General features: G+C 41.2%; 3 protein-coding genes across 4 annotated transcripts in view; 1 reads left to right on the plus strand and 2 right to left on the minus strand.

Moving 5' to 3' along the window:
• The window catches only part of RTF1 (RTF1 homolog, Paf1/RNA polymerase II complex component), a 35479-nt gene extending 32208 nt beyond the window's left edge, over nt 1-3271 (minus strand). The window contains exons 1-2 of the mRNA XM_080593438.1: nt 3169-3271; nt 713-823 (exon numbers count right to left, since the gene is read on the minus strand). Of these exons, the coding sequence (XP_080449564.1) occupies nt 713-823; nt 3169-3246 (189 nt within the window). The 5' untranslated portion in view covers nt 3247-3271. The remainder of the gene's footprint in view (nt 1-712; nt 824-3168) is intronic.
• A 244-nt stretch (nt 3272-3515) lies between these two features.
• On the plus strand, nt 3516-9183 carry NDUFAF1 (NADH:ubiquinone oxidoreductase complex assembly factor 1). Of its 2 annotated transcripts, none has more exons than XM_080593452.1 (5): nt 3516-3932; nt 4347-4968; nt 6758-6943; nt 7108-7182; nt 8740-9183. In XM_080593452.1, exons 2-5 carry the CDS (start codon nt 4459-4461, stop codon nt 8878-8880), a joined length of 912 nt encoding a protein of 303 aa, XP_080449578.1. In that variant the 5' UTR covers nt 3516-3932; nt 4347-4458; the 3' UTR covers nt 8881-9183. The 2 variants fall into 2 exon arrangements, with proteins under 2 accessions (XP_080449578.1, XP_080449577.1); XM_080593451.1 differs by having other exon boundaries at nt 3516-3859.
• Nucleotides 9184-10092: 909 nt separating this feature from the next.
• Nucleotides 10093-24446, minus strand: NUSAP1 (nucleolar and spindle associated protein 1). Its single transcript, XM_080593457.1, has 12 exons — nt 23811-24446; nt 22476-22541; nt 21235-21417; nt 20023-20197; nt 18346-18435; nt 17569-17681; nt 16804-16869; nt 16423-16610; nt 14134-14306; nt 12268-12378; nt 11602-11713; nt 10093-11140 (listed from the first exon to the last, which is right to left on the minus strand). The coding sequence occupies exons 1-12, from the start codon at nt 24306-24308 to the stop codon at nt 11053-11055; spliced, it is 1863 nt and encodes a 620-aa protein (XP_080449583.1). The 5' UTR covers nt 24309-24446; the 3' UTR covers nt 10093-11052.
• Nucleotides 24447-26499: the final 2053 nt, after the last annotated feature.

The raw sequence follows: 26499 nt of genomic DNA on the forward strand, positions 1-26499 counted from the left end.
AGGCTTTTAACCAGCTCTAGAACATAGCACCAAGAACAAATAATAAAAACAGATCTAGCAGATACGCACTCCTATGCAATAAGTTGAGAAAACCCTAAAACAAAGTAATTCTAAACTCTCACTTGCTTCACTTTCTTCAGAAACACCAATAAAAACACACTGTTCTATGTTCAAATGGTCAGACAAGCTATTTCACAATACGCTTTTGCTACTCAAAGTAGCAAAATAGAACAGTTTTAACATTAAACAGTCCCACCTGTTTTTCCCTCCTCCTCTCCGAGGAAGGAAGCTCTCTCCCAAAGCCAAAACCCTCTCCCTTGAATTCGGAGTCCAGGTTCAGCAAATTCATTATTACTTCAACCACAAACTGCACACAGGAAGAACACTAGTTTTAAGACGACAGATCACCAAACCATTCAGACCTTACGAACACAGGATTAAACAGGCAGTCAACTTTTCTACAGCCATACCGACTACTTTGTGTGAAGTTACAATTCTAAGCTGATTAACTACAAGAAACCAAGAAGAATTTGAGTACGTAACCTCTGGGCAAAATGGTTCTCTATCAGTTCCATCAACAGCTTGCCCCACTTTATAAAGTCAGCAAGCTAAAAGTACTGTATGATACATCCATATCTTCCATACTTCCATCGCATAGACACAGTCAGACAAATAACCCATACGAAGTTCACTGATAACATAACCTACTCACCTCATCATCACTGTCTGATGTCTCAGAGTCTGAAGATGCTGTAGGCTTGCTCACAGGTGGCTCCTTTTCTTCAGAGTCACTGCGTTTCCGTTTGGCCAATGACAAGAGCTCCTGGTGTGAAAACAACATATGTTTATTTTAAAATATCGCTATTAGTTTTACCAATTCAGGTCAACGCATATACACCTTCTCTGTGATATCTGAGCACATCCCAGTAACACGATTGTCCCCACTACCTAGAGAACAAAGTCTACCATGTTTCATAAATATATACATACACAGAACTCTGCGTAATACAGCTGAATGTTACGAAAGGATTTTGAAAATTACAAGCCATAAAGAGAAAATGCTACTGACATCACTTTCTTGATATAAAGAAGATATGACAAATTACTTTCAGGTCTGTGGTATTTATATACCACATTATTAGATGAAAATTAAAAAACTCTACATTGTGTAGCATTAACCCAAAAAGTCAAATGCCACTAAGGAGTCTAGTTCCTTTCTTTCAAAAAAGATTTGCAACTATACACTTAGAAAGGAGATACTTTAAGTATCACGAAGATGTCATGGCTGATATGTTTAGTAAGACCGTTCAATTCCTTTTCACCATTCCTACATGCCACAGAATGCACTTAAAGCTTTGGACAGACACAGAGCAGGCACCAAGCTCAAAGGCTGGGAAACTAAGTAGAGCTGTTCTCTAGGGGAAGCACCCTCAAAGGCAACCCAGGCCAGCAGAAAGAGCTAAATGGCTCACAAATAATCTCATCATTTGCTGTTCACAGCTTGTTCAGATGACAGAGGGAGGCAGTAGTTTAAAGCAATCATTTCTGAAGGTGCATTACTGTCTTCGTAATCCATGACAAATTATTTAGTCTTAAAAACATTGCTTTGGGGCTGATGAATCTTAGCTGTGAGGAGAAATAAAGCCACACCAACTTCTGCAGTCTTGGAAAAACAATACTAGATCGGTCGGCATTAGTTTCAAAACTGGAAGATTATCTCCACAGCAGAGGGATTTGAATTTAGTACCTCAGATGAGAACATAAACATTGCAGAAACTGATGGCCTAAGCTACTTACTAACAAAGAAATCTTCAGTTATTAATGGCACTTTACAAACCGTTTTCTGAAGACGACATGCAACATCAACAGAACAACAAACGGCTCTCCTTAGGAAGTTCCTGATGTTTTCTATAATAATTTTCTAAAATTCCCCTCTCACTAGTATCTTCAAGCATAGTTGAACCCAGATTACCTTCCTGCGTGATACCTTGGTGTTAATATTTACTGCTTTTATGCCAAGCAATTTGCCTTCTTTCTTTCTACCCTTGTTTTTTCCCCTTTTCCAACATTCTACATGAGAATGGCTCCTACTCCTTTCGATTCAACCCGCTCAGGTCACTAAGGAAAGCTGTCAAACATTTAACCGACAAGGGCCTCACTCAGTATGCTCTCCTCCTTAAATCACACTTCAAGAACATCACCGCCCTGCTACCCAGCCTTCATCCTTGCACATATTTCTCTCTGCTGTTATAGTGGCTACAAACAACCGCCAACAACTCAGGTAGGGTTGCAGATGCATGCTTCCAGCGAGTAACAGAACGGATGTACAACCATGCAGCTATTCCGCCACCACTCTGGGGCTAGCTCAGCTCCTCATGTTTTCAGGCTCTGGGGAAGCTACAGGACTAAAACACTCATGGTGAGAAGCTGGCAGCTCTAGAGGGATGCAAGGGACACACTCTGCTCCAGTGTATTTGTCTAACAGGGTGTATGACTTGAATTTTCTAAGGCTCCAAGTTGCAAAAACATTTTTCAGTGCTTGTGGGTGGCTTTTTATTTTTACTTTTCTGCAACACAGCAACAGCTTCTCCATTAAACACCCCGCAGGTCCGGCGTTACGTTCCCCCAGCCATGCTGGCACAGTTAACCAGCCAAACTTCTGCACAGCCCAGGCGGTGCCGTGCGAGCCCTGACGCCCTCGTTTACCACATGCAGCGCATCGCCGACCCCCGCCCCGCCGAGAGCTGGAGCCCTGGGGGGAATTCCCTTCCACAGGGAGGGGGGCTCCTCCTTCTGCAGCCCCAGCACGGCGAGCCCCGCGCCGGACCCCCAGGAGGTGCCTGCGGGGAACTCGGGGCGCCCCCAGCCGCACCTCCGGGCCGTGCCCCTCAGCCCTGGCCGCGGGGGGAGCCCGAGGCACGGCCGGGGCTCACCGGGAGGCCCCCGGGCACCTCCCCGGCCCTCCGGGGGCCCCCCCCCCCCGGTCCCGCCCGGCAGCACGGGGCCCGGCCCCGCTGCCCTCAGCGCCGGGCCGGGGAGGCGCCGGAGGGGTCCCCCCCATCGGGGCCTGGCCGCGGCTGGGCCGGGGGGAGGAGGAGGAAGGGGGGGAGATGGCGGCGCCGAGACCCGCGCGGCCCGGAGGGCCCAGGCCCGGGCCTCCCCGCGCACCTGGTCCAGGTTCTCCTCGCTGCCGCTGTCCTCGGTGTCGGAGTCGATGAGGACGCGGCCTTTCCGCTTCTTCACCATGGCGGAGCCGGCTGCCCCCCTACCGCCCGCCCTCCCTCCCCGCCAACGGCGGCGGCGGCGGCGGCGCGGCGCTGCGAGCGGCCCGGCCTGCCCCGCGCCGCCCGCCCGCCCGGGACACAAAGGGCACGGCGCATGCGCAGCGCGGCGGGGCGGGAAGCGGGGAGGGGCGGCCGCCGCCCGCGGGGGGGGGACGGGACGGGACGGGACGGGACGGGACGGGACGGGGCGGCTGAGGGGAGGTGAGGGGAGGTGAGGGGAGGTGAGGGGAGGTGAGGGGAGGAGGGGGCGGGCGGCGCCCCGCGCTCTGCCGCCGGTCCCAGCCCCTGGGGCTGCGGGGAGAGGCCGGGGGCGGGACCCGCGGCTCGGGGGCTCGCTCCCGGCGGCGGTGCTGAGGGCGCACAACGCTGGGGGACCCCGGCCCCGCCGCCTGCCCCGCCCCGCCCGCACGGGGGCAGCGGGGCCTGACCCGGAAGGAGTGAGGCGGCCGCGCCGAGCCGCTGCCGGAGCCGGGACGGGCGGGAGGCGTGCACGGCCTGCTGGGCTCTGCTCTGTCGGCTCCTGTCGCGACGGAGAGCGGGGAGGAGGTGTGCGCGACGACAGCGGGGAGCAAGAGGTGGGGAAGGAAGAGGAGCGACCTGCCGGGGGCCTGGGAGCGAGGATTAACCGCGGGCTCGGGCTGAGGGCTTGTGAGTGAGAGGAGCAGGGACAAGACCGGGGGGACAATTAACGATCCCTGGAGGGGCTGAAAAACCTAAACGGTCCGATGCGGCACGCCTGCAGCTTTCAGTGGTTTTCTTTCTTTTTGAATGATTTCGTCCTTAAGAGCTCAGAGAAGGTGAGCTGGTTTGACGCGGTTTGGTTTGCCACAGAAGGAATCCCAAACCAGCCTGCCCAATCTTGCGAGCAAGAGGTAATAAATAGCCTCCCTCCAGTGGATTACTGGGCGCTGAGGCTCTCCGCTATGAATCAGAGAGTAACGGTGTGCTGTAGCTGCTCAGACCAGCAGCGGTGCAGAGATTTTTTTCAAAGCTTCATTTAAAAAATTAATATACGATGCTTGTAAAACTCTAATTTTTATCTTTTCTCCTTTTCATTTAAAGGTGAAGATAAACTACAGTAACCACAGATAGCTCTGGATACCGATTTTCTTGATGAATTGATTTCAGACCCGTTCGTTGCCTCACTGGGAGTGCATCCCGCAGCTTTACCACGATGGCTCTGACTGTGACGGTGCTGAGCAGCGCTGGCTTACGTGGCAGATGCTGCAGGCACAAAGTTTTGCACCCCTTGCTTGGATTTCTTCTCGCTGATTCCACGTCAAAATTGTATAGCAGTTACAGGAGGCCAGGATCACAGCCCGAGAAAACGCCGTCTTGGCAAAAGATTGATTTCAGTTTTAAGAAGGGCATCGATGCCTTAAAGACTCAGCTAAGCTTGCTGAAGAAGGAGACCGAAGAACACTTAAGAGGACCTGAAGGCCGTCAGTTTGATCAGTACCTGTTGCAGCAGACAAAGGTGATGTGGGAGTTTCGGAGCCAGGAAGATTTAAATAAATGGGTTGTTTCCTCTGATGTAGAGATTGGAGGGAAAAGTGAAGTTTACCTAAAACTGGGTAGGAATAACCAGGCTGCTCTGCTGTATGGAACTCTCAATACCGAAGTACCTCGCGATGGGGAGACAAAATACAGTGGATATTGTAGCATGAGAGCCAAACCACCAGTGGTAAGTGCGGCTTCATGATATCATAGCAGCTGTTGTTTAATCAGAGAGCATTTTTCTGTGATTTGTTGTTTACTGCGGTTGTAACTGATCACCTTCAGGAATATTAGACATTCCTTCTCAGATGTGATTGCTGCTGTGTCCTTTGACTTGGCAGTAACTTCAACTTTTACCCAGATTTTGTTCTCCTTTCTTAGAAAAGGTATAATACGTTTGATCATTTGCTAATGTACAATAGGACATCATTAAGACAGCCCTGTTTGCTGCCTCCTTACAAATGAAGGATCTGTAATGAACCTTTAGATGTTAAATTGGTACAATTAAAATAGATGAGTCTCTCTAAATTGGAAGTTAATTGAATGTGTTGTAAGGGCAAATTTTCTGGGCTTTAACTTGGCCTATTCATCAAACTTGGTCTCAGTGAATGAGCTCATCATTTTTCTTCCTTATAGGTACAGAAAATAATGCTTTGAAATGTATGGTTTAAAGGTCTGACTCCTACCGTGTATCAGAAAAAGTGAGACAAATATTTGATAGATCTAAATAGAGCAAATCAGAACTATAAATGGGTGTGCTTACTATTGGTACTGCTTTTTTCTTTCCTTGTATTTAAACATCTTCAAAAAGCAAAACAACACTTCGACTCAGTGTGTTAAAAAATACCTTTTTAGACTGTTCTGTTGTTTGCAACTTGGATAGCAGAGAACTTAAGCAAGCAAAATCAATGGGCAAATGAGAGGCAGAGGAACACAGGCTACATTGGTGACACCAGGTCAGGGGAATGGAACCGGGGGTTGAATCTCACTGGAGTTCCCAAGATTGCTACTAACTTGTGCAAACGTGACTCAAATGTTCGTTTCCTAACTGGGGTAGTGAAGTGTCCATCTTTATAACACAGGTTGAGATTAGATGCTGAAAACATAAATAAAAATACTTTACTTTCTTTAAGTAAAAATGCTCAAAACTGGCAAAGCCATAAATTGATTATCTACTGATCCTGTGACTTACAAGATGAGTGCATAGAAGAAAGGTTAATAGGTAACCGTAGTAGTGCTGTAAAGGGGAAACTTCTGGATTTTTGGTGCTAATTTTGACTTGGTTTGAGCAGTTCTGGTCAAGAATAGCCCTGGCAACCCCCTCTTGCTCCAATGACCTCAGTGTGACTCTGAAGGTTATTTGGTCTGCCCATGTGCAAATCACAACGTCGGGGCTTCTGAGGTCTTTGGAAAAAATGCACTTGAAGATTCAATATGCTTGTAATCTGGATCATTATGCACAGTTAATGACAAAAAGTGTTGGAAAGCATATAAATGCTTTCAGTGTTCACGTCAGTCTTTAGTAAGGGAAGTTACCACAGGGGATAAATTATCCCATATATGCAATTTGTTGTAACCTCCTCTGAATAGCCTAGTACTGACCGCAGAATATTAAACGTAATGAACTACCGGCCTGATCTGCCATTGTAGCATTTGTGTGTGTGTGTGCCTGGTAGGGAATTTGGTCCGAGGAAAGAGATCTCATTTCTGATAGTTACGAGGCTGTGATTTATAATTAGCATGGGTCTTCAGAGCAGCGATAGTAGGTTTTGCGGGCTCTCGTACAGTGCCGAAGGAAGTTCACAGAGATCAGTGCCTGGTATGATGAAAGAGAAACCTCATTTCCACTGTGTCACAGGAGATAGTATTTACAGCGAGAACAAGGGCAGCGATCAAAGCAGTAGCACTGTTCTTTGTAATGGAAATTTCCCTTCAAGTATGAAGGAGGAATAATTCTGTTTATTAATAATTTGTAGGGATCTTTTGCTAGGAAGAAGTATTACGACTGGTCAAACTTCAACAGTCTGCATTTACGCGTCCGTGGTGATGGCAGACCTTGGATGGTAAACATTTATACAGACCCTTACTTCTCTCATCACAAGGACGATCTGTACAACTACTTCATGTTCACCCGAGGAGGGCCATACTGGGAAGAAATAAGGGTAAGCTCATGAGCTTCTCTGTGCCACTTGTACGGACCTGAACAGTGCTGGTACCAAATGTAGCATGACTTCATATACTAAGGCAGACTTTTTTTTCTTAAGCTTTTATTTTGTATACTAGTGACACTGAAGTCTGTTTTTTTTGTTTGTTTTTTTTCTGTCAGATTCCATTCTCCAAATTCTTTCTCTCCAGTCGAGGAAGAGTCCAGGATAACCAGCATCCTATCTGGTTAGACAAGGCAAGTTTTCTGTAGGCTTAAACGGTCTGAAATTTACTTTCTATGAATACTTGTCATTATTTAAATGACTTGGAAATCCTTGGGGTATTTAATTTTAGTGAATTTAAAATTGAGGGGTCTCTTCCTGTTATAAGGTACTTATTCTTGTGTGCTTACCTTTTACATTTAAATTATCCTACTTTGTGATTGCAGTGTCAATTTACTTCAAAGTAGCTCCAAAGCTAAAAATTTTTAAGATACTTAGATAACCAAGAAACAACTCACAACTTAATTGTCTGTTCAAAAATATTTTTTTTTTGAAAATGATCAAAGTGATGGCTGAAAAATCTAACGTACAAGTTGGCACAGTACTGCCAAAAACATTAAAAGCAAGCTTATATCGTAGACAATGTATCTAGGGCTTACAACGGGTTAAATTCTTCAGAACATAGAGTTTAGGTGACTCCTCTAATAATCCATAATAATATGAACCAGAAAGATATAGTTTTAAAACCTCTGCAGGCTTCATAAGCCAATGGCCTGACTGTATAGCTTGCTTCTGGGGGAGATAAAGTAGTTGAAACCCTAGATCAGTCTGAGAGGAGTGATGAAGTGATCCATTTAATCACTTCAGCATTGCTCTTTTACTTATTTAGCATGTTTGTAATGTATGTTTATCCTCAATTCTCAGCCTACGGTTATTCAACTTTAATCTGACACATCCCAGGCATTATTTTTCTGCATGTACAGCAGTCCTTATAACTGTGGGTACAGATCAGAGCTGCGCTTTTAGCAGAGTTTAGGGGTACTGAGGGCTTAATAGGTGACTCACCACTAGTTACCCGGCTTGTTTTGAGAAGTGATAATGCTGGAGTCTCTGAAAGATGATTGGTGACATACAAGAGCTGAGAAAGCTTTCAGGCGTAGGCTAACGGGAAACATGCCTGAGCCCCAGGGATTTTATGGAGTTTATTAATATAGTTGGAATAAGAGAGTGGTGATGGTTGGTTGTTTTTACTAGCATAACAGTGGGGAAGGAACGAGGGGTATGCTATTTAAGAACATTTTCCCATTCAGAATAATGTGTCTATGTCACTTACTGAAATATAAAACTCAGAAACAAAGCTTCATATGTTTTAAAATGTCTGTTTTGGTGCACTTTCACAATGCACCAAGTCTATGACTTGCTCTAGAATGAAAGTTCCATCTTTTGTTACATTTATTTTTGTTTCCTGGTCACATTAGAACTGTAACAGACATGATGAAAATGTTTGCACACCTAATTGTGACAAAACTGGCACTGTGCAATCTTAAAGGATGAAAGTCAATGTTGCTCTAGGCTCAGACCATTTGTAATACACAGTTCAACATCGTGGTAGAAAAGCAAATGTGAAATAGCTTCCCAGTGGGAGTCTGTATTGAAAATGTGGTAGGTGAAGCATTCACAGCTTTAGAAATACTGCCTCATTTTGAACAAATACTAAATGAATGGCTGCAAACTGTAAAACCTGCAAGTAGCAGATAACTGTTCAATTGGAATGTTATTTTAAACAGGACTCTAATATATGTATCTTCTAGGTTAGTACCCTCGGATTCACCCTGGGAGATAAAGTAGATGGTCCATTCCAGCTGGAGATTGATTTTATTGGCTTGCTAAATGATAGAGCTCATACAGAAGAATTCGCCTATGAAATATATGACAGGAATCCTCAGATTTAAATTGGTCCTGTCCTTTGGAACATTCTTCAGCTGCCAAGTTAATTTTCATAGAATACTTCAAGTGTGGGTTCTAACAACGTGAAGATTCTATTGAAACATTAAAAAGTGCATGAAGCATCGACTGTATTATTCTGACTAGACTAAAACTGTTGGTATCTTTAAGCTGCCAAATACAGAATCCATGAGACTGCACGTACACAGCCTGAGGGGAGCTGCGATACATGTTTACAGAGTAGTAACTATTGACTGGCTGAGTTTTGACTTCTGTCCTGACCTTTACGGAAATAAAAATTTCATGAATGCATTGTTGTTTCTCAGTACACAACAATTTCATTTTATATTACATTGTTTATAGACCCAAGTATTTTACAACTGTCTAGTTTTATTACAACTGTATAGTTTTTCCAGTTTAAAAATATGCTGGGAATTCATACAGTGAAAAACAGTGGTTAAAGGATGGTGCCATCTCTGAAACTTAGAGAGCAGGACCAAAAGTATTTCAACCTAAACTTGTGGCTCCTGTGAAGAACTAAAAACAGAAAAAGCTGCTGCCACTGCCAAGATTGAAACAGGAGCTATGAACTGGATTTAGCTCTTATTTTAGAGCTGTTGACAATAGCCTTATGCCTTGAGCTCTACAACACTGAAAACTCCAATGGTGGTTTGAGGTGAAGCCCCTGTTAGTGTTTGTTGCCTGAAAACTCATACCTCAGCTTAATTAGCACCATTACTGGGGAGTAGGCAGTGGGTGAGAGCAGATGTTTTTCTGATGTGTATTGTAAGATTTTTGAGAAGTCTGGTTTTCAATAACTTAAACACTCTCAAAGAACAATTGCTGAATCGTTGTTTCAGATGTCACAAACAGCCTAATCAAAGCTTTGACATCCTTCAGAGTTTCCTTGTTACTTAAATGTACCTTAAAAATACTAAATATAGCTATAGTGTATGTGGAAGACCACAAATATGCAAGCTGAAGTTGTCTTGTACTATCCTTTTCCTTTTGCAGAGAATTAGATCATTTAAGAGCAGAAGAGCGGTAATATTTATCCTTTCTAAAGGTATCAGACACATGCATTCAAGAAGGGGTAGGCAGGCAAATCAGTAAGAAAAACTAGTCACTTACAGAAAGAGACACTGAGTAATAAATAGAAATTTGAACAAAGCATGCTACATAAAGGAGGTAGTTATACACAGATCATATAACTAGCAAGATATGTACAAAATATTTATTTTCCCCATTAACTTTATAAAAAAGAGCTTGACATTTCAGCATTTAATGACAATACTAAATTCATTTAAGTATTTGCTCACTAGAATAGCTGAGATTACAACTGCTACATTACCTTTCCAGTCACTGTTTCATCCACAACAAATCCAGACAGCTTTTTTTTTTTAAGTAACAGTTTTTGAATATAAGGCATTGAGCATTCTTCAGCACTACATTAACATCCTTTAAGCATCGCAGAAAACAAGAAAAATAACATCTGCTATTTACCATAGAAAGGAACAAAACCAAACTTAACTGTTCAAAGCATGGAGCTGTTAACTTGTAAAGCCACTTTTCAATTGCAATCCTTTTTTAAAAAAGGGTATTTCACAATTATGCTATGCTGTAAGCTTTGTAGCTTTCCAGAAAACATGAATACTTTTTCTTCTGGAAATTCCCTGCTATTTCACAGAGCTGCAGTTAGGAATACAGAACAATTGGCTCTACCAGTTGCTATAGGATTTAAAGATTGATTTGGAGAACAGGGCGTGCAGATATCTCCTTCAATTTACCAGTGGAACATTTTAACATTTGCAATTTAAAGCATGCACTCCAGTGGCTAATAAATGCGTCCTGGTGGAGAAGTCTATACTGAGTCACAAGGAGGCTCCTTGAGCATCTCTTTTCCACTTAGATTTTCTGCTTTAACACTTTTTAGTTAAGGGAGTTATTTAAATTAGAGTATTACTAAGTTCTAAGGTACTAAAAGGTTAGAACTCTCATCTCATTGGAGAAGTTGATCATGAAAACTTTACGCTCAGATGCATTATAAGGTCTCATTCAAAGCTCTCTGGATTCTACTAACTAATAAGCAACCTGACCTATACTCTAAAGTACAGACAGTACAAATATTTACATGAGAGGGACAGTATTTACAGTCAGATCCTGGCTATTTCTGATTCTTTTTAACCTACAGATAATCCTCTACGGTTTCCAAGAACCTGAGCCTTCTTCTTTTTTCTCTCCTGCTCGTGCTTCTCCCGCCTTTCTTCCCTAAAGGAAAAAAAGGAAAGAGACCATATCAAATTATGTTAAAGGCAGAGACACAAGCAACGTAAGGAATATGAAGGTGACGAAGGTTTGACATCTATTTAACAATGTGCTGCATTAGCCATGCACAAAGAGAACAGTTCCATTTTGAATCAAATCTAAACAGACAAGTACTTCTGCTTAGATGTACAGGTCTAACATTCAAGGTAACAACTTGTCAATATTCATTTTCTTTTGAGATGAAGGCAAGTATCCAAATGCTAGAATTGGAAGCTCATAGAATAAAAATCTATCAGATTCACAGTTGCATCTTTTTTGGCCTTTGTGATACTGGACAGGTATTGGAGGCCAAAGTGAATACAGAAGTATTCTTTTGTGAACTGTGCAAGTTAACACTAAAAAAAAAGTGAACTATCACATTATTTTAAATAACACTATTCATAAAGAGCTAATGTTGTACTAACCTTGTCTGGAGATGTGGCTGTTTGTAATCTTTCTTACGTGAAGAGATGTTCCTACTGACAGACTTATTTATGGCAGTATTTTCTTTACTTTCTCCCCAAGGTTTTAATCGTCCTACAAGTCAGAGGCAAAGACAGAATTACTACAGTTTAGTACTTATGTGCTTAACTTATTGTGAATTTTATACTAGCTAGCTTGTTCTTTGCTGGCTGCCTATGAGACAAAATGCCTCTTCAGTTGTATTATTATTTTCCCCAGCCCATTTCTTATGGGTAGTTTTCCAGGTAACAGTAATTACACAAAGAACATTTCAGATGCTTTGCTTCTCCCACAAATGTGCACTTTTAATAAAGAACCAATCCTTTACACAATAAGATTTTTATCTCAAATTCCTTGTACATACATATATTCAGTGCAATACATGGAAGTTTATTCCTGTATTCATGGGATTTTGTTCATAAAGACGTTTTTCAGTAATGAGGTTCTTAAAGCATGCATCATGTAGAAATTTAACAACAGCCCACAAACTACTTGGAAATCTCAAGAAAAAGGGACAGGGAAAATAAACAAGAGATGACTTAATATACAACATGATATAGCAAAGTGGCTCAGTGCTTTATTTTCTGAGCATTTTAGTAAGTGATATGACCAATAAAGGATCACTGTACCTTTATGTGGTTGATAACGAAGTGGCCTTGAGAGACTTGCTTTGAGATCAAATGTCTTCTTTGTGCTTGTGGGCTCTGCAGAGTGAGCTGCAAACTTGAAGGGGGTAACAACTACAAAAGGCATCAAAATGTTGTACTTATTAAGTGTAGTAAGAACATACTTTCCAACTTTATATGTAAATAGATAATTGAGGACCACGGTACAACTCTGAAGAACAAAGAGCCATTAAATGCCACCTTCTGCTACCACTGAAGACAATATCGTACAGATACAGCTTACTGGACATAGGGAGCTTTCAGATCCAGCGAGAGCAAGAGTTGTGAAATATTAACCTTTTTGCTCTGTTTTTAAATAGCATCCTGGCAAGCAACAGATCTGTTCAATCTCAAGACGGATTTAGTGGTTCTCAAGCTAGTCTGTAAAGCCCAGATTCACTGATCACACTGAAGCTTACATTCATCTGAGATTTCATTGAAATACATTCAAAAGCATGTGAAATACTTAACGGTATGTTCTCAATAGTAACTGCTCACTGTAGATGCAAGAGGAACAGTCTACAACTATAGGTAAGTAAGTGACTCAATTACAAGGCAGCGCACGAAGCCTTTGTGTGAGGTCCACGTGGGAGAAAACTCCATGTTGCTATCAGTCATCAAATACCTGACTGCTCTAAGGAGGACGCACACCATTTTTGTCTTTCTTGCCACTTTGCTTACAAGTTTGTCATAAACTGCTTACTTCTGTATCAGAGGTGCATGTTATATGGCTTATATAAACACACTGTTCAAGTTGCGTGATTTTTCAAGTTACATGATTTTATGCAACTTTAGTTTAAGTTATGATTTAAGATGTTATTTTTGAGCCCAGTGCCTTTTAAGGCAGTACCTTTTGTGTCTTAAACCATAACCCCAGACCATATCTTAGAAGTAAGTTTCTGTAAGTCTTGCCCTTATCTGCTTTAGGATAAAGGACACTGGCAACAGTTTTTTTCCTGAGCTTATTCATATTCTTTTGCGATACAAATCATGGCTTTTACAAGAAGAATTGGGATACCACAAGAGACTTTAACATGACCAAACAATCCCAGATATAGATCCATGTATGTTTCCAGTCCTTCAGAGCAAATTGATTGGTTTCCTAGTCTCTGTACACTTATTTAGAAGCAAATGGATTTTCATATTTAAAAAAGTATTCTTGTGGAACATATCAGCTTCAGATCAGCAGTGGAACCCCCACCTGCCACCCCAAAAAATACCAAAATTGTCATACAGCAAGATAGGTAGCATAGGTCAAGAACTTGGAGTTGATGTACCTGGTGATGCCAGGATATCAACTGCTAGCAGAGCTGTGGTGGTGCAGATTACTAATGATCAGAAGAATTCCACTTTCCTACATACAGGGTTTTGAATCCTGACTTAACTAGGGTTGCTGAGGCTGATAATACCAGGTTGTCCTAAAACACAGCTAGATAACTGGTGCACACCCATCCCACAAGGAGAATGAGACCTCTGAGAAGGCATCAGCAACACCTCCCACTGCAGGAATCTCCCCGTATGAGTTATGTCAACCTTTTCCTATGCAATCCATAAAGGTCCAGAACTTTTTCTGTCCCCCACAGGCTTTTGTGTAGGTAGCTAGGTATTCAGAGTCTTTATGCTTACTGCCTATTTAGATTTTAGCAGCTAAACATTTTAATTTAAATACTGGAAACTGAAGGAAATAAACTGCTGCAGTTTCTAAAGAATCAGGCATAAATTAAAGATTGAAATTAAAACATGGGCCTACATTATCTTGAGTTATAAGAATTATATAACCATTCAGTACAAATAAGTCTTGATGCAAAAAAAATTTGCCATCCACTTTACCCTTTGATGCAGCCAGATCATTATTTCTTGTATCCTTCTTGCTGTCTTTCCTACTTAAGAGTTTGCAGCTCTTCTGGCTGTCAGGTGTGCAGAACTCTAAGTATGGAGACATTCTAGATGGAGTCTTGGTAAGAGAGCGCTTATGCTCGTTATCTTTTGTGGCTTCTGAGAACCTGAAAGTTATTAGAAACATAAAGGACAAAAATAAGTCACCTACAAGGAAAGTAAGCCATGTTACAGAACACAAAAGGAGCAAAAATTGTATTTTATATGTTGGAAGTTTTTCTGTATATAAAATTTTCACAGCTAACACAAATTACACTAAAAATACCTTTGCTGACAATTTTCAGCTTGTGATCCAACATTAAAATTCTTCCTGTTACTTACAGCTGTTAAAGAGCTAACTGTTGTTTTGGAGAGAAAAAGTATTTGGGTGCAATAAGCTAGTAGATTTCTTTACCAACCTATGCAGCTTACTTAATCTTTAGATTCTTTAGTAAAAGATTATGATTTATAAACATTATTAAGTTTTCAAATTCAGAAGTTAAAAAAATAACTAAACAGAACTCTAGATCCATGAGGAGAGAATGGAAATTCTAGTCAAAACTCAAACTACCTGTATACCAAGACACGTGTGTGTGCTGTGTGTGTAAATACTCACACACTTTTTAATGTGTGAGCATGTGAAACAAAATTCAAAAGCTTGCATGAATTAATAAGTCTTATCTATAATGTTACTGAGCTGAAAGCCTGCAAGTTATGGAAAAAGCAGCAAGTTTATTATTAAGACCTACATTTTGAGGGCTAGGAAGTTTATGAATGAAGTGCAGCTTGTAAGATCTAGCTCAGCACATTTTTGGACAAACGAAATGGAAGTAAATTCTGAAAGCACTGATTCATTTTACATAATGCTAAGAATCAAGTAGGGCTGCAGTGGAAAAAAGTATGCAATTACTAAAAGATAGAATATTATTTTCATTTGATGATTACGCTGTATCATTTTTCAACAGAGTTAACAAGATTGGATTAATAGAAGGAAAGCACGGAAATCAAAATTGTCACATACAAAATAGAAACAAAGCCAGCAAGAATGAAGTCGATATTGCAAGGGACTCTCAACCTTGGTCTCTGAGCAGCAAAAGAACTAGCATGCAAAGATTACAAGTCTCATAGTTATTTATATTAGTTATTAGTTGTACTGACACACAGGGCAGAAAAAAGAAAAAATCCTTTCTTCAGAGACAAAAAGTGTTCCAGCAACTATAAACTTGGCACAAAAGTGTTAAAAATTAAGTGTTATCAGAAAAATGCAAAGTAATGCAACAGAGACAAGATTAACCTGATACTATTAGCAGGGTAAGAAGGACAAGGGTAAAATTTAGAATGTCTAAATCTGAACTTCAGCTAGTGTGAAAAGTCAGGTAAGTGGGAGAAAGCTGGCATTAGTCAAACAGTTGGTAACTGGCAAAGAAAATAGTAAATAGAATGACTTTCACTGAGAGAAAACGGGTAAAAGAACATTTACCAATAGGGTACCATTAAGGACTATACTTTCAATTCCTTATTTTTTTTTGTTCAAGACTCCAGAAAAATTAGTAATAAGCTAATAAAGTTTACTGATAACAAAAATTCAGGAGACATTAACATAATTGTGTATTAGATTACTGTGTAGGAATAATGAAGTGTGCATTATGTTTTAAAAGGAAATTAGATCAGGTTTAATAGCATCAAGTATGAGCTCATTCATTTAGCAATCCATCATGACTTCCTGGTGTCAGTTTGGTTCCCATGTGCTAGAAGCAATCTGCTTATATTAGTTGATTACAAGATGAGGCCCTACTCTGATAAGTGGACAGACACAAAGAGCACCCAAAAGATCCCCAATGAGTCCATTGCAAGACTCATCTGTGATACTGCATACAGTTTTGGCTAAGTCATTCCAAAGATGTATCAATTCCTATATAAGAGAGACTATTAAGTTGCCTGACAAAATGGAATACCTACACAGTAAGAGAAGAAAAATAATTCAGCTTGGTTGGCGTAGCAAAATGAAAGCTGAAAGAGGCAAAATTCTTCTACAATCAAGTATCAAGATGAAGAATCAAAATAATATTAGTATAGTAAAGCTTAAACCAGCCCTAAAGTTAGGTTGAAAGGTAGAAATCAGAATTAACCTTGTGTAGGTCATGTTTGGAACAAAAATATAGTAGTCAAATCACAGTCAATGTTTATTATTTTAAGCGTATCATATCAAATTGCTCACTGTTAGCTTTGGTTTGTTCTTTTTACCTGACATTCATTTTGGTTGTGGAGAGGACTGAAGGATTAAATGAAGATTTCCTAGATAAAATACTTTGACTTGCAGTGTTCAGCAAACTGCGTGGTGAGCGTCGGAGGTTACTGGGAGTGCAGGTGGCAGACAATCTACCTCTTTCTGGATTTGGGCTGAATAAAAACGTTTTGCCAGCAGTATGTTTCTAGGGAAAAGCAAATCACGAATTAATATACTTCACTAAAAGTTTAGTCATAAATGTATCTAAGAGGAAGGGAAAATACACAATGAATCAGAAGCATGCAGTCTCTTATGTTTTTAAAGGGGGAAGGGTAGGAAAGGGAAAAACATTTTACACACAGTTTTTTATATTATTAAAGTGATATGAAAACATATACCTTAGAATTGCTATGTGGAAGGCCTTTTTCTGATGCCCTTAAATGATTAGATTTTTTGGCCAGCACCTGCCAAAAATAATTTGTCTGAAGCACGCATTAAGCATACACCATATGCCACAGAAAAGAGAAACGCAACTTTCAGGAATTTTGGTGTTACATTTTGATATATACGCTGACATTCATTGATACATTGCAATTGCTCTTATAGTATCTGCCACACCCTGGAAGAGGCCCCTTTGCAGTTTTCACATGTGTAAGAGTCGAGAATCAGGAACATTGAAAGCAACATACATTAGATGTATTTTAAATGAGTTGTAGGTAGACATTGCACAAAGGCTCTTTAAGGCACAAAAACACAGCGTTTAATCCCTGCTTTTTGAAGAACCATCCATCCCCTTTAGTTCTGCAGCAATTCAGACACTTGTTAACAAAAGTTCCAGGAGATCCTTCACAGAAGTAATTGTGGCAGTTATTTTTACTCAAAAGTGACAAGTTGTTTATTGGTTTCTACAACCATTTATAACCATACACCATTAATATACAACTTTAATATTAAAAACATAGCTACAGAACTTATATGCAAATAAGTATATAGAACTATTAATACAGGACTCCAGTTCAAGTCTCACCAATGCTGCGATATTCCATCACACGTATACAAAACCAGCTTCTTACTGCTCTAGAGACCCTGAAGGAATTTTTACAGAGAGATTTTGTGGAAATAAACACAGGACCGATGGATGTCTGTCCTGTGATAGCACTTACCTTGACTTCATTGAGTGAACTGCTGCAGTTTTCAATCATTTTTTTCTTCCTCTCAATGTAGTCAGCAATAGACTCCATTTTCTTGAAGTGAGCCTCATGCAACTTTTTAAAGTCTAAGAAGTTCCAAAAATAAGAAGTCATGCATCTGACAAGCTCCTAAGGAAACTTCCTACCTACCAGAAAAAAAGTTTGCAACACTTGTACTTAACAATCCCCCCCAAAAAAAGTATCCCTCTAAGTCTGTGTACCCACAGGTACCTAAACAGTACAAACAGCATCTACTTCAACTACATAGGTACATGGTACCTGCTCTAGAGAACTCTAGAAAGAAGGAAGAAAACCCAAAGCTTCCATTTCCTAGTAATGGAAACATTTTAAGTGAACGTGTTTTATGAAGTAATGAAAGTGAGCTAACTTATAAATACTACAGTTGTGATATTACTATAAAATGAAAACTAAACGTGCAGGAGTCATAGCATGTCTTCCTACTCTTTGTTATGAAAACTGTGAATGCAAGTATAACATCCAGAAGATACCAAAGTACTCCATAAGCCAGTTTTACAACCTATACTTAATTCATTTACTACTATGAATTTACAGGTGGGAAACTGTTCCTCAGTGTAACCTTTTGACATTTTCATTTGTTTGCTTTTTAAAGAGAAGGTGGTCTCTTGGTTCAAGCAAAAAATGGAAGTCTGGTTTGTAAAACCTGTAAGTCGAGTCTCCCTTCATGCAGAGACAATGCGTTCTATTTACAAAGGTGGTAGATTCTCTTACTCGGTGTAGTAGCTTTCATTCCTGTTTTCCCAGACCTAGATGCACGGCCTACATACAAAGGGATCTTCCCTCCCGCAGGATGAATATCACCTGGCACAATAAGATTAGACAAAATGATTAGAACTACTGGAAAATACTTTAATGTCATTAAAACCCTCTTTAAAACCTTTGTTCTAAAATATATCTTATCTCCTCAAAGCAGCTTTAGGTTTTTAGAAATCACAATCTCAATTGGAATAGGTATGTCCTAAGACTCTCAAAAACTTTTTAAATGATATGCGAGTAACAGCATGTCGTGACATACTACAAACCCAGAATGAATCTGACAGAAAATAACCTGACATTACTTTCAGTAGTAAAGTATTTTACAGGAGGAGTTAACAAGCAAACTTTGCTTGTGGTAAACAAATACAACCCACAGGTCTTTATCCAAATATTAAGCTCTAAATATTTTTAAAGTTTTTGTACCTGTAAAAATAAACATATTTTGATGCCATTTTCTGCCATTGCCTTATATAGAGGCAAGAACCTAAGTTATTTTGATCAACTCTGCTCTCAGGTCTGCTTTTTTTTTTTTTAATCTTGCCTGTAGTTTGGTTTTTAGCATAAACACACCATAAAACCAACATACAGAAAATTTCACTAAACGTAGTAATAGCATTTTTCTGTTACACGGCTCTCTTGCTGTCCGAAATTACTGTTAAAAAAGGTCAAAGCAATACGGATACTTATGGTTATGGGAAGAGACTGGCACTGTGCCAAATGTCAGGGTGAAATTCATTATAATGTTGCTTCAGCCAAAGCATCCTCTACATACATTATTGCATCTGCTTTTAAAAGAAACTTAATTGAAATTTTTGTAATTTTTAAACTGCTTTAGAGATGGCCTCCAATAAGAATGTCCTTTAAATGCTATGGAACAGCAAGGTTATCCTTAATACATCTCAAGGACTATTTACATCTAGTCTAACAGGAGCAAATAATGGGATGTATCTGAAAAATTATTGTGAATCTGTCAAATAAAATTGGGAAGAAAAATTTATTTCCTCTTCAGGTCAGCTGCATGCACAAAGGAATAGGAAAGTGAGTCTGTATTTTGTCAGCATCATGTTTGAAGATCTAAAAAGAGCTACCAGATATAAAAGTGGTCCACCATAACACACTCAGATAACGTTTGGCAGCGTAAACGAACAAACAAGGGTTGTCTTTATGTCTTTTAATACCCATTTTACTCCTGAGAAGGAAGTGACAAAACCCATTCATGAGTAGAAAAAGGAAACACGAGGAAGGGAGCTCTCCCTTCCTTGCTACTCAGTTCCTTTAAAAAGTGGCATCTCAGGGGTATTCCAGAAGGCACAGATCCTAAACAAAGTACAAGAATTAAATACACTCAGACCTTCAAGAACGCCTTCACTGAAAATATTTCATTGGTCCAAATTTCCAAAGTCAAAATTAGCAGAACTACTATTACGTTGCAGAATTTGTGGAATTGTTTTATAATGTGTTAGATAAACAAATAAACAGGCCAAAATGTCAGATTCTTCTCTGGCATCCTCAAAAAGGTACAGATCACCAGACATGTCACAAAAAAAATCTTTGCAGACAACAAAATAACCAGAAAATGTATTTGAATTACTGTGAATGACTAAAGTTACTTTCATGGAAGTTATTACTCACGTTCCACTCCAGTACTTTTAATAGAAGTCTTCTCTGGTTGATCCTTCTCCCCAGTAGCCATCCCTGGATTTTCAATAGCTCTCTTTTTAATTACTGGTTCCTCATTTTGGAATACCATCTGTCCCTTTTCATGCTCACCATGGGGCACTTCATTTTCTTTCATTTCAGAATGTTCCTGCAGTTAAGCATACTTCATTTAAACGGTTTGTTACAACTGGATATAAGGAAAAGATTTTGTTCTAAGAGCAGTTGTTTAGTGGAATAAATTGCCCAGAGAGGTTGTATAGCCTCCATCCTCAGAGGTTTACAAGACCGGATTAGATAAAGCCCCAACTTCATAGCTGACCCTGCTTTCAGCAGGAGATTGAACAAGAGACTTTCTGAAGTCCAACCTGAATTAACCTAGGAAATACTTATTCTGTTATTGCACAAACAGATCTCTATTAGAAAACTTTCACCCACACAGTTCTAACATTTTAGCATAAATTGCCTCTGTTGACAAAGTGCAACTATCTGCAAGTAAAAATAAATTCACTGGCTATGTTGCTTTTTATTTCTGTAGCTTTGGTTACTATAGGCTTTTGCTTATTTAGACATGCTGCAGAAAGATTAACACCTCTCATTTTCCCATTTCCCTCTAACGGTACCATTATGTTTTTCACACAGTTCAGAGTTCACCCACCACTTGCACATTATACTAGAGAAAAATAATTCTACCCCCATATCACCCTGAAATCTCTCCTCCACCAGTCATACAACCCACGAATATATACATACACACACTTACATTAAAACACACTGACAGCAACGAGAATTTTAAGAAAAAAGTTTGGGCAATCATCCAGTTTCTGTGAATCTTTTCTATATCAAAAAATGCCGATAGCTTTATTTTAGATAAATCCTGCAAGCAGTCTAATGTTCAGATGAATACCATGATGAACCAGTGAAAGCAGTCCTACATCCAGTGTTTGGGATGATATCTCTCTCTGAGGAATTTAATTTCTTTTCTTGGACTAACGTTATGGAATAGCACATGGTAAAGTTATACTAAATTAGTGGTATAAAGTACAGAAGACCAGTACTAGTACATCTGCATACAAAAACCCAAATGTTACCTATTAAAATGGTAGTAGGATGAATCAAGCATGTTTCACTTATTGTTTATTGGGGAGATCCACACAGACACACACAAAACCATGCAATACAAGTCACCTCAGCAGAGAGCCCTGTAGTTTCTTCACTGGTTTTAATTTCCTCACTGGAGTTCTTCTTTTTTCTGGTTGCTTTCTTTTCTTTACATCTTTTTGTGACAAAACACGCTGGATCGGGTTTAAATTCCTTCTGACAGCTCAATTCATCAGAGTTCATGGAAGCAGATGCACTTCTTTCAGCATCCTGTATCAGAAAAGTACCATGATGTGTAACATATCTGATATACATCAGATACGCCAAAGAGACAGCTGTAACATTACTATTGGAAAAGGCATTTCACACAGAGGAAAACAGTAGTATACATTTAAGTAGCACAGTAATAAGCAAAATAGCAATATCTTAATTTCCTTAACATCAAAGCTGGTTGTTTTCCAAACTTAAAATGCTACAGAATAAACCTGTACTTCTTTTCAGTTGGACACTATAAAAAACATAACATTTGAAACCTGACTCAAATGACGCTGCAACCCTTCCCAAGTTTGTGCAGATTATCCCATAGAAAGGTTCATGCATAAGGAAGGGGGGGATAAGTGGGAGACTCTTCCATGCTAGTTAAAAATAAGCTAAGATTACACCATTTCCTCATGATTTTAGAGAAGCAAGTTATAAAGGAAAAGTTTAAACATAGATGTTTTAGAAAAAGTGGTTACCAACTTATTTTTTTAATCAAAAGTAAAAAAAACATGCAATGAAGTAATTTAGCTCACAGAAATATTGAAAAAAATACATGGAAAGTAAACATCATGGTTGTATTGCTTTTGTAATGTCAACGTTAGTAAATTGTAGTAGATATAAAATGCTTTGAGATTAGTCAGTACAGCACAGAAGTATTTAAATTCATTTTGCATGCCTAAATGAAAGAGACTAGTGTCTGGAGATAAACAGGCAAAATTAAGATTCGTTCAGTGGAATTTAAACATTACTGTTCACAGGGAATAATTCTGTGTGGATGCTAAAAACACCTTGTTAATTTTAATGGGTGGAAGGGCTAAAAAATGCATTGTTAAATTAACAGCTGGAAGGCAGCCAGCTTTCAGCCATATGGGAGGCCACTTCAAGTATTCATACAGCTGTTTCTATCAGTACAAGTGCATTAAACTAAAGGCACTATTTAAAAAGAAGTATTTTTTTTATTACTATTCACATCAACTAAAACCAATGTTCATTACAAGCTGTGCTCTACTAGTTACAAAGCTAAATCTTTCTTTCTGAAAAAGAATGGCTGCTTAATCATCTATTACCATATTTTCATTTTCTTCTTTTCTTCCTTGAAAGTGTTGCTTCAGTGCTTTCAACAGTTTGTCTCCCTGGAGAGAAATCAAAACAACAAACGAACCAAATATTGCATTAAGTCATCAAACAAAAACTGCATAAACCCAACTAGTGCCTATAAATCAATCCAGCAAATAAACGGAATATTTGCTGAATCCAACAAAATGCTTAAGGCATGCTTGGAGGGAAGCAACTGTCTCGCTCTGCTCTCTCTCTTTGGCTCTACTCAAAGCCTCACTTTGAGTATTGTGTACAGTTTTGAGTGTCACAATATAAGAAAGACATAAAACTATTAGATTATCCAAAGGAGGGCTACAAAGGTGATGAAGGGTCTAAAGGGCAAAATGTATAAGGAGCAGTTGAGGTCACTTGGCTTGTTGGACCCAGAGCAGAGGAGGCTGAGGTGAGGTTTCTTGACAGCCTGCAGCTCCCTCACAAGGGGGGCAGAGGGGCAGGCGCTGAGCTCTGCTCTCTGGGGACAGTGACAGGACCCGAGGGAACGGCATGGAGCTTGGACAGGGGAGGGTCAGGCTGGATATCAGGAAAAGCTTCTTCACTGAGAGGGTGGTTAGGCACCAGGACAGGCTCCCCAGGGCAGTGGTCAAGGCACTGAGCCCACCAAGTACAAGAATTTTTTGGACAACACTCTCAGACACGTGGTCTGATTTTGGGGTGGTTCTCCTCCAGCCAGGAACCGAACTCGATACTCCTTGGGGGTCCCTTCCAACTCAAGATAATCTAAGATTCTACAATTCAGTCAAATTGAAAAGCACGCTTAAGACCGCCAGCTAAACATGCAACGTTTATTTTCCCTGAGGACACAAAGACAAGGTTCCCTGGCCAGGTTTCTTCTGCTCCATCTGCCTTCTAGAAAGTTAACTGTTCACAGCTGAATGAGCGTTTCAGCAGCGCTGCCCAGCTGAACAGGAATTAAAATCGCACCAAGCTTCGGCAGCAGCTGCTCCTGCCTTGCTCACGCTACACACAACGCATTCCTCACGTACAATCAGCACTAACAGCAACGGAACACTTCAGCTGGGAGGGACCTTCAGGGAGTTACTGCCCGACCACCTCAGAGCTAACCGAAAGCTGAAGAGTATTAACGACAGCACCGCCCAAACGCCGCTCGAAGGCCGACAGGCACGGGGCACCCCCCGCCTCACGAAGCTGAGGAGAGCACCAACCGACCTCCCCCCCCCGCTCCTTTAGGCTGTGACCCCCGGCTCCCTCAGCGCTGCCCCCGGCCGCCCCTCGCCTACACCCGCGGCTCGGCCCCCCCAGCCGTGCGGCGCCCCCCGCCTCACCCGGAGGTTGGCCTTGAGGCCGGCGGCCTTGGCGAGCTGCTGGAGCTCCGCGTACTTGAGGGACTCGAGGCGCTGCAGCGCGGGGAGCGCCATAGCGGCCGCGGCCCCAACCGCCGCACTTCGAATCTCGCGCTCAACCGCCGCCCACGCCCCACCCCCCCCCCTCGCCGTTCGAACTCGCCCGCCGCGCGCGGCCATTGGCTGGGCGGTGAGAAGGGGGCGGGCCCGCGGCAGGGGAAGCCACCAATAGCGGCGCGGCCGCCGCCGCGCTGGTTTTTTCAAACGCGCCAGGCGCTGCTTGAGCGGGCGCTGGGACGTCCTTTCCCGGCAGCGAGGATTGACACCCCGGCCGCCCAATAGCAACGCGGATTCACCGAGCGCGCTCCAATCGCGAGGCGGGGAGGGCGGGGCGGCGCGCTCGGGCGCCGGGCGGGAGAAGATGGCGGTGCGGCGGCAGCTGTGGCGGCTGTTCCAGGAGCCGCACATCAGCGGCGTCATCACGGTGGAGCAGCCCCCGCCGGCCCCCCCCACCCCGCCGCCACCGCCTCCGGACCCGTCCCCAGCGGAGACTCCGCTGCGGCGGCGGGGGCTGCGGCCGGAGGACTGCGCCGTGTTCCAGTGCCGCGGGTGCCGGGCGGTGCTGGCGGACTCGCTGCACCTGTGCGCGCAGGAGGAGCGGCGGCTCGGCCTCCTCGTCTGCCTCAGTCAGTGCCGGGGCGGGGCGGGCAGGGCCGGGCCGGGCGCGGTTCTCCCGGCTCTCTCTTCTCTCCTCAGGAGTCACCGGAGACGTGGCCTGGGAGGACGCGCTGCTGGTGGGCCTGGAGGGAGCCCTGCTGGGCTGGTGCGTAGCGCGGCCGCCTCGTCTTGTCCGGCTGCTTTCTGTCGCAATAAAACGACACCTTCAGTAAAAAGCTTGATTGTTTTCCTCCTCGCGAGGCGATGCTCTGCATTAGCAGGGGGAGCTTCGACATCACCCGTTACGGGTGCAGGCATAGCCCTTATTTCACCACATGCCACACCTGATCTTTACAACTTAAATCTATTTCACCACGTATCACATTCGGTCTTTACAACCTAAATCATTTTGAGACAAAACACTGTGGATTTTTATCTCTAATTGCAACTTCCCGTGTTATTACACAGATTTTCTTAGGCAATGTGCCCAACTTCCCGTGTTCATGCGCTCTGTATTATTAAAGGATAAAGCATTATATTGTATTTTACTGACCCCATGAAACTGATGACGTCTTCCAACATTTCTCCAGTATCCATACTTTCATAACTTCTGTTTAATAACGTTATTTTTCCATTTTTCCTTTTAGTGCTTACAATGCATTATACTGTCGGTCTTGTGGCTCGATGGTGGGCTTCATTCTTTATTCTGCGTTCAGCAACTTGGCTCATCTCCGAGGCTTATTCTGTTTCTTCAAGGAGAGCATCCTCTGGTGAGTGTCCTGTATGTTGATGGTCAAGGATTTCATGGGAATTTGCAAGTTTTTAAAGCAGGATGTCCAACTAGTCTGCAGTTAACAAAAGCTACTTTACTTTTGACTGAGAACATAGATGTGGGATTTTAATATCCTCTGTGTTTACATTGTTTGTGTTGGCATGACTCCATTTGATTTGCCTTATGCTTTTGGAGTGTCCTCACATTACATCAAAGTTTAAATTTAGTTGTTTCCAGTGCTGAAATCTTCTTCAATTCCAGATCCACTTAATTAACGTAAGATATCAAAACAGTTCCATGATAGATGGACTTCATTATAGAAACTGTAAATTATGTTTAGCTGGTAACGTGGGGATTTTATGATTTGAAAGTAACATTGTTTTGGTTTTTTTTAGTATTTTCATAATTAATGGGGTACTTTGGGGAAGAATTTTATATCTGATTTAAAATCTTAATAACCTGTATAAACAAGGAATGCAATTGTGTGGGCTTTTTAATTGTTTTTCTTTTTTTTCCCCTTTCCCTATTTGTTTTCTAGCTATCTTTTAAAAAACAAAATAACAATAGAAGCATCTAAGGTGAATTTTCCTGCTTTGACCCTAAAGGAACAACTGGGGAAAGTAAGGTTTCTACATGACTTTGTATGGAAAATAGCAAGAAATACTAATATTTTTTGATATTAGCCAAAATATGGATACAGTTACCATATTTGCAGTGCTTAGAACTTATCAAGTTCTATCTATCTTTCTGACAAAAGGTTGTTATTCCTTACTGATTATATATGTTTTTGTGCTACTTAAGTGTTATCAAGAGGGAATGGGACTTCTTTATATTTTGAAAACAAAAAAAATGAATGCTTTTCTAAATGATTCTAAATATTACTTGTGTTGTCCCTGGAATTAAATGATTCTAAATATTACTTGTGTTGTCCCTGGAATTGAAAAGTCACCATTGAATAATAATAATAAATACATAAATAACACACACACAAAACTCTGTTGTTAATTTGAAAAGGATTCTAGCAGAGTTGAATTTACAGCTATGTAAGCTCAAAACAGCACAACAACATCAACTTGTAGTTTCAGAGACAACACAAGATCCTCTCTTCTTTTTTTGGTATTTAAATTGGTTGTTCTATTCTGTAACATGGTTAGTTGATAACTTAGTAAATTGTTTGTCCCATAGCTCAAAATATAGTTACTGTGTGTAGGAGACAGCCAATGCATTGGGTGTTTATATGCT

This window comes from Anser brachyrhynchus (assembly GCF_964034855.1).
Source record: "Anser brachyrhynchus genome assembly, chromosome: 5".
Taxonomy (NCBI): domain Eukaryota; kingdom Metazoa; phylum Chordata; class Aves; order Anseriformes; family Anatidae; genus Anser; species Anser brachyrhynchus.

Coding starts and splice junctions, on each gene's coding strand:
- NDUFAF1 (XM_080593452.1), top strand. CDS start 4,459: ATGGCTCTGACTGTGACGGTGCTGAGCAGCGCTGGCTTACGTGGCAGA. Junction 4,969..6,757: donor TGAGAGCCAAACCACCAGTG/GTAAGTGCGGCT, acceptor AATAATTTGTAG/GGATCTTTTGCTAGGAAGAA. Junction 7,183..8,739: donor ATCCTATCTGGTTAGACAAG/GCAAGTTTTCTG, acceptor TGTATCTTCTAG/GTTAGTACCCTCGGATTCAC.
- NUSAP1 (XM_080593457.1), bottom strand. CDS start 24,308: ATGACGCCGCTGATGTGCGGCTCCTGGAACAGCCGCCACAGCTGCCGC. Junction 16,870..17,568: donor GTTCACTCAATGAAGTCAAG/GTAAGTGCTATC, acceptor TATTTTTGGCAG/GTGCTGGCCAAAAAATCTAA. Junction 11,141..11,601: donor CAGCCACATCTCCAGACAAG/GTTAGTACAACA, acceptor TTTTTCCTTTAG/GGAAGAAAGGCGGGAGAAGC.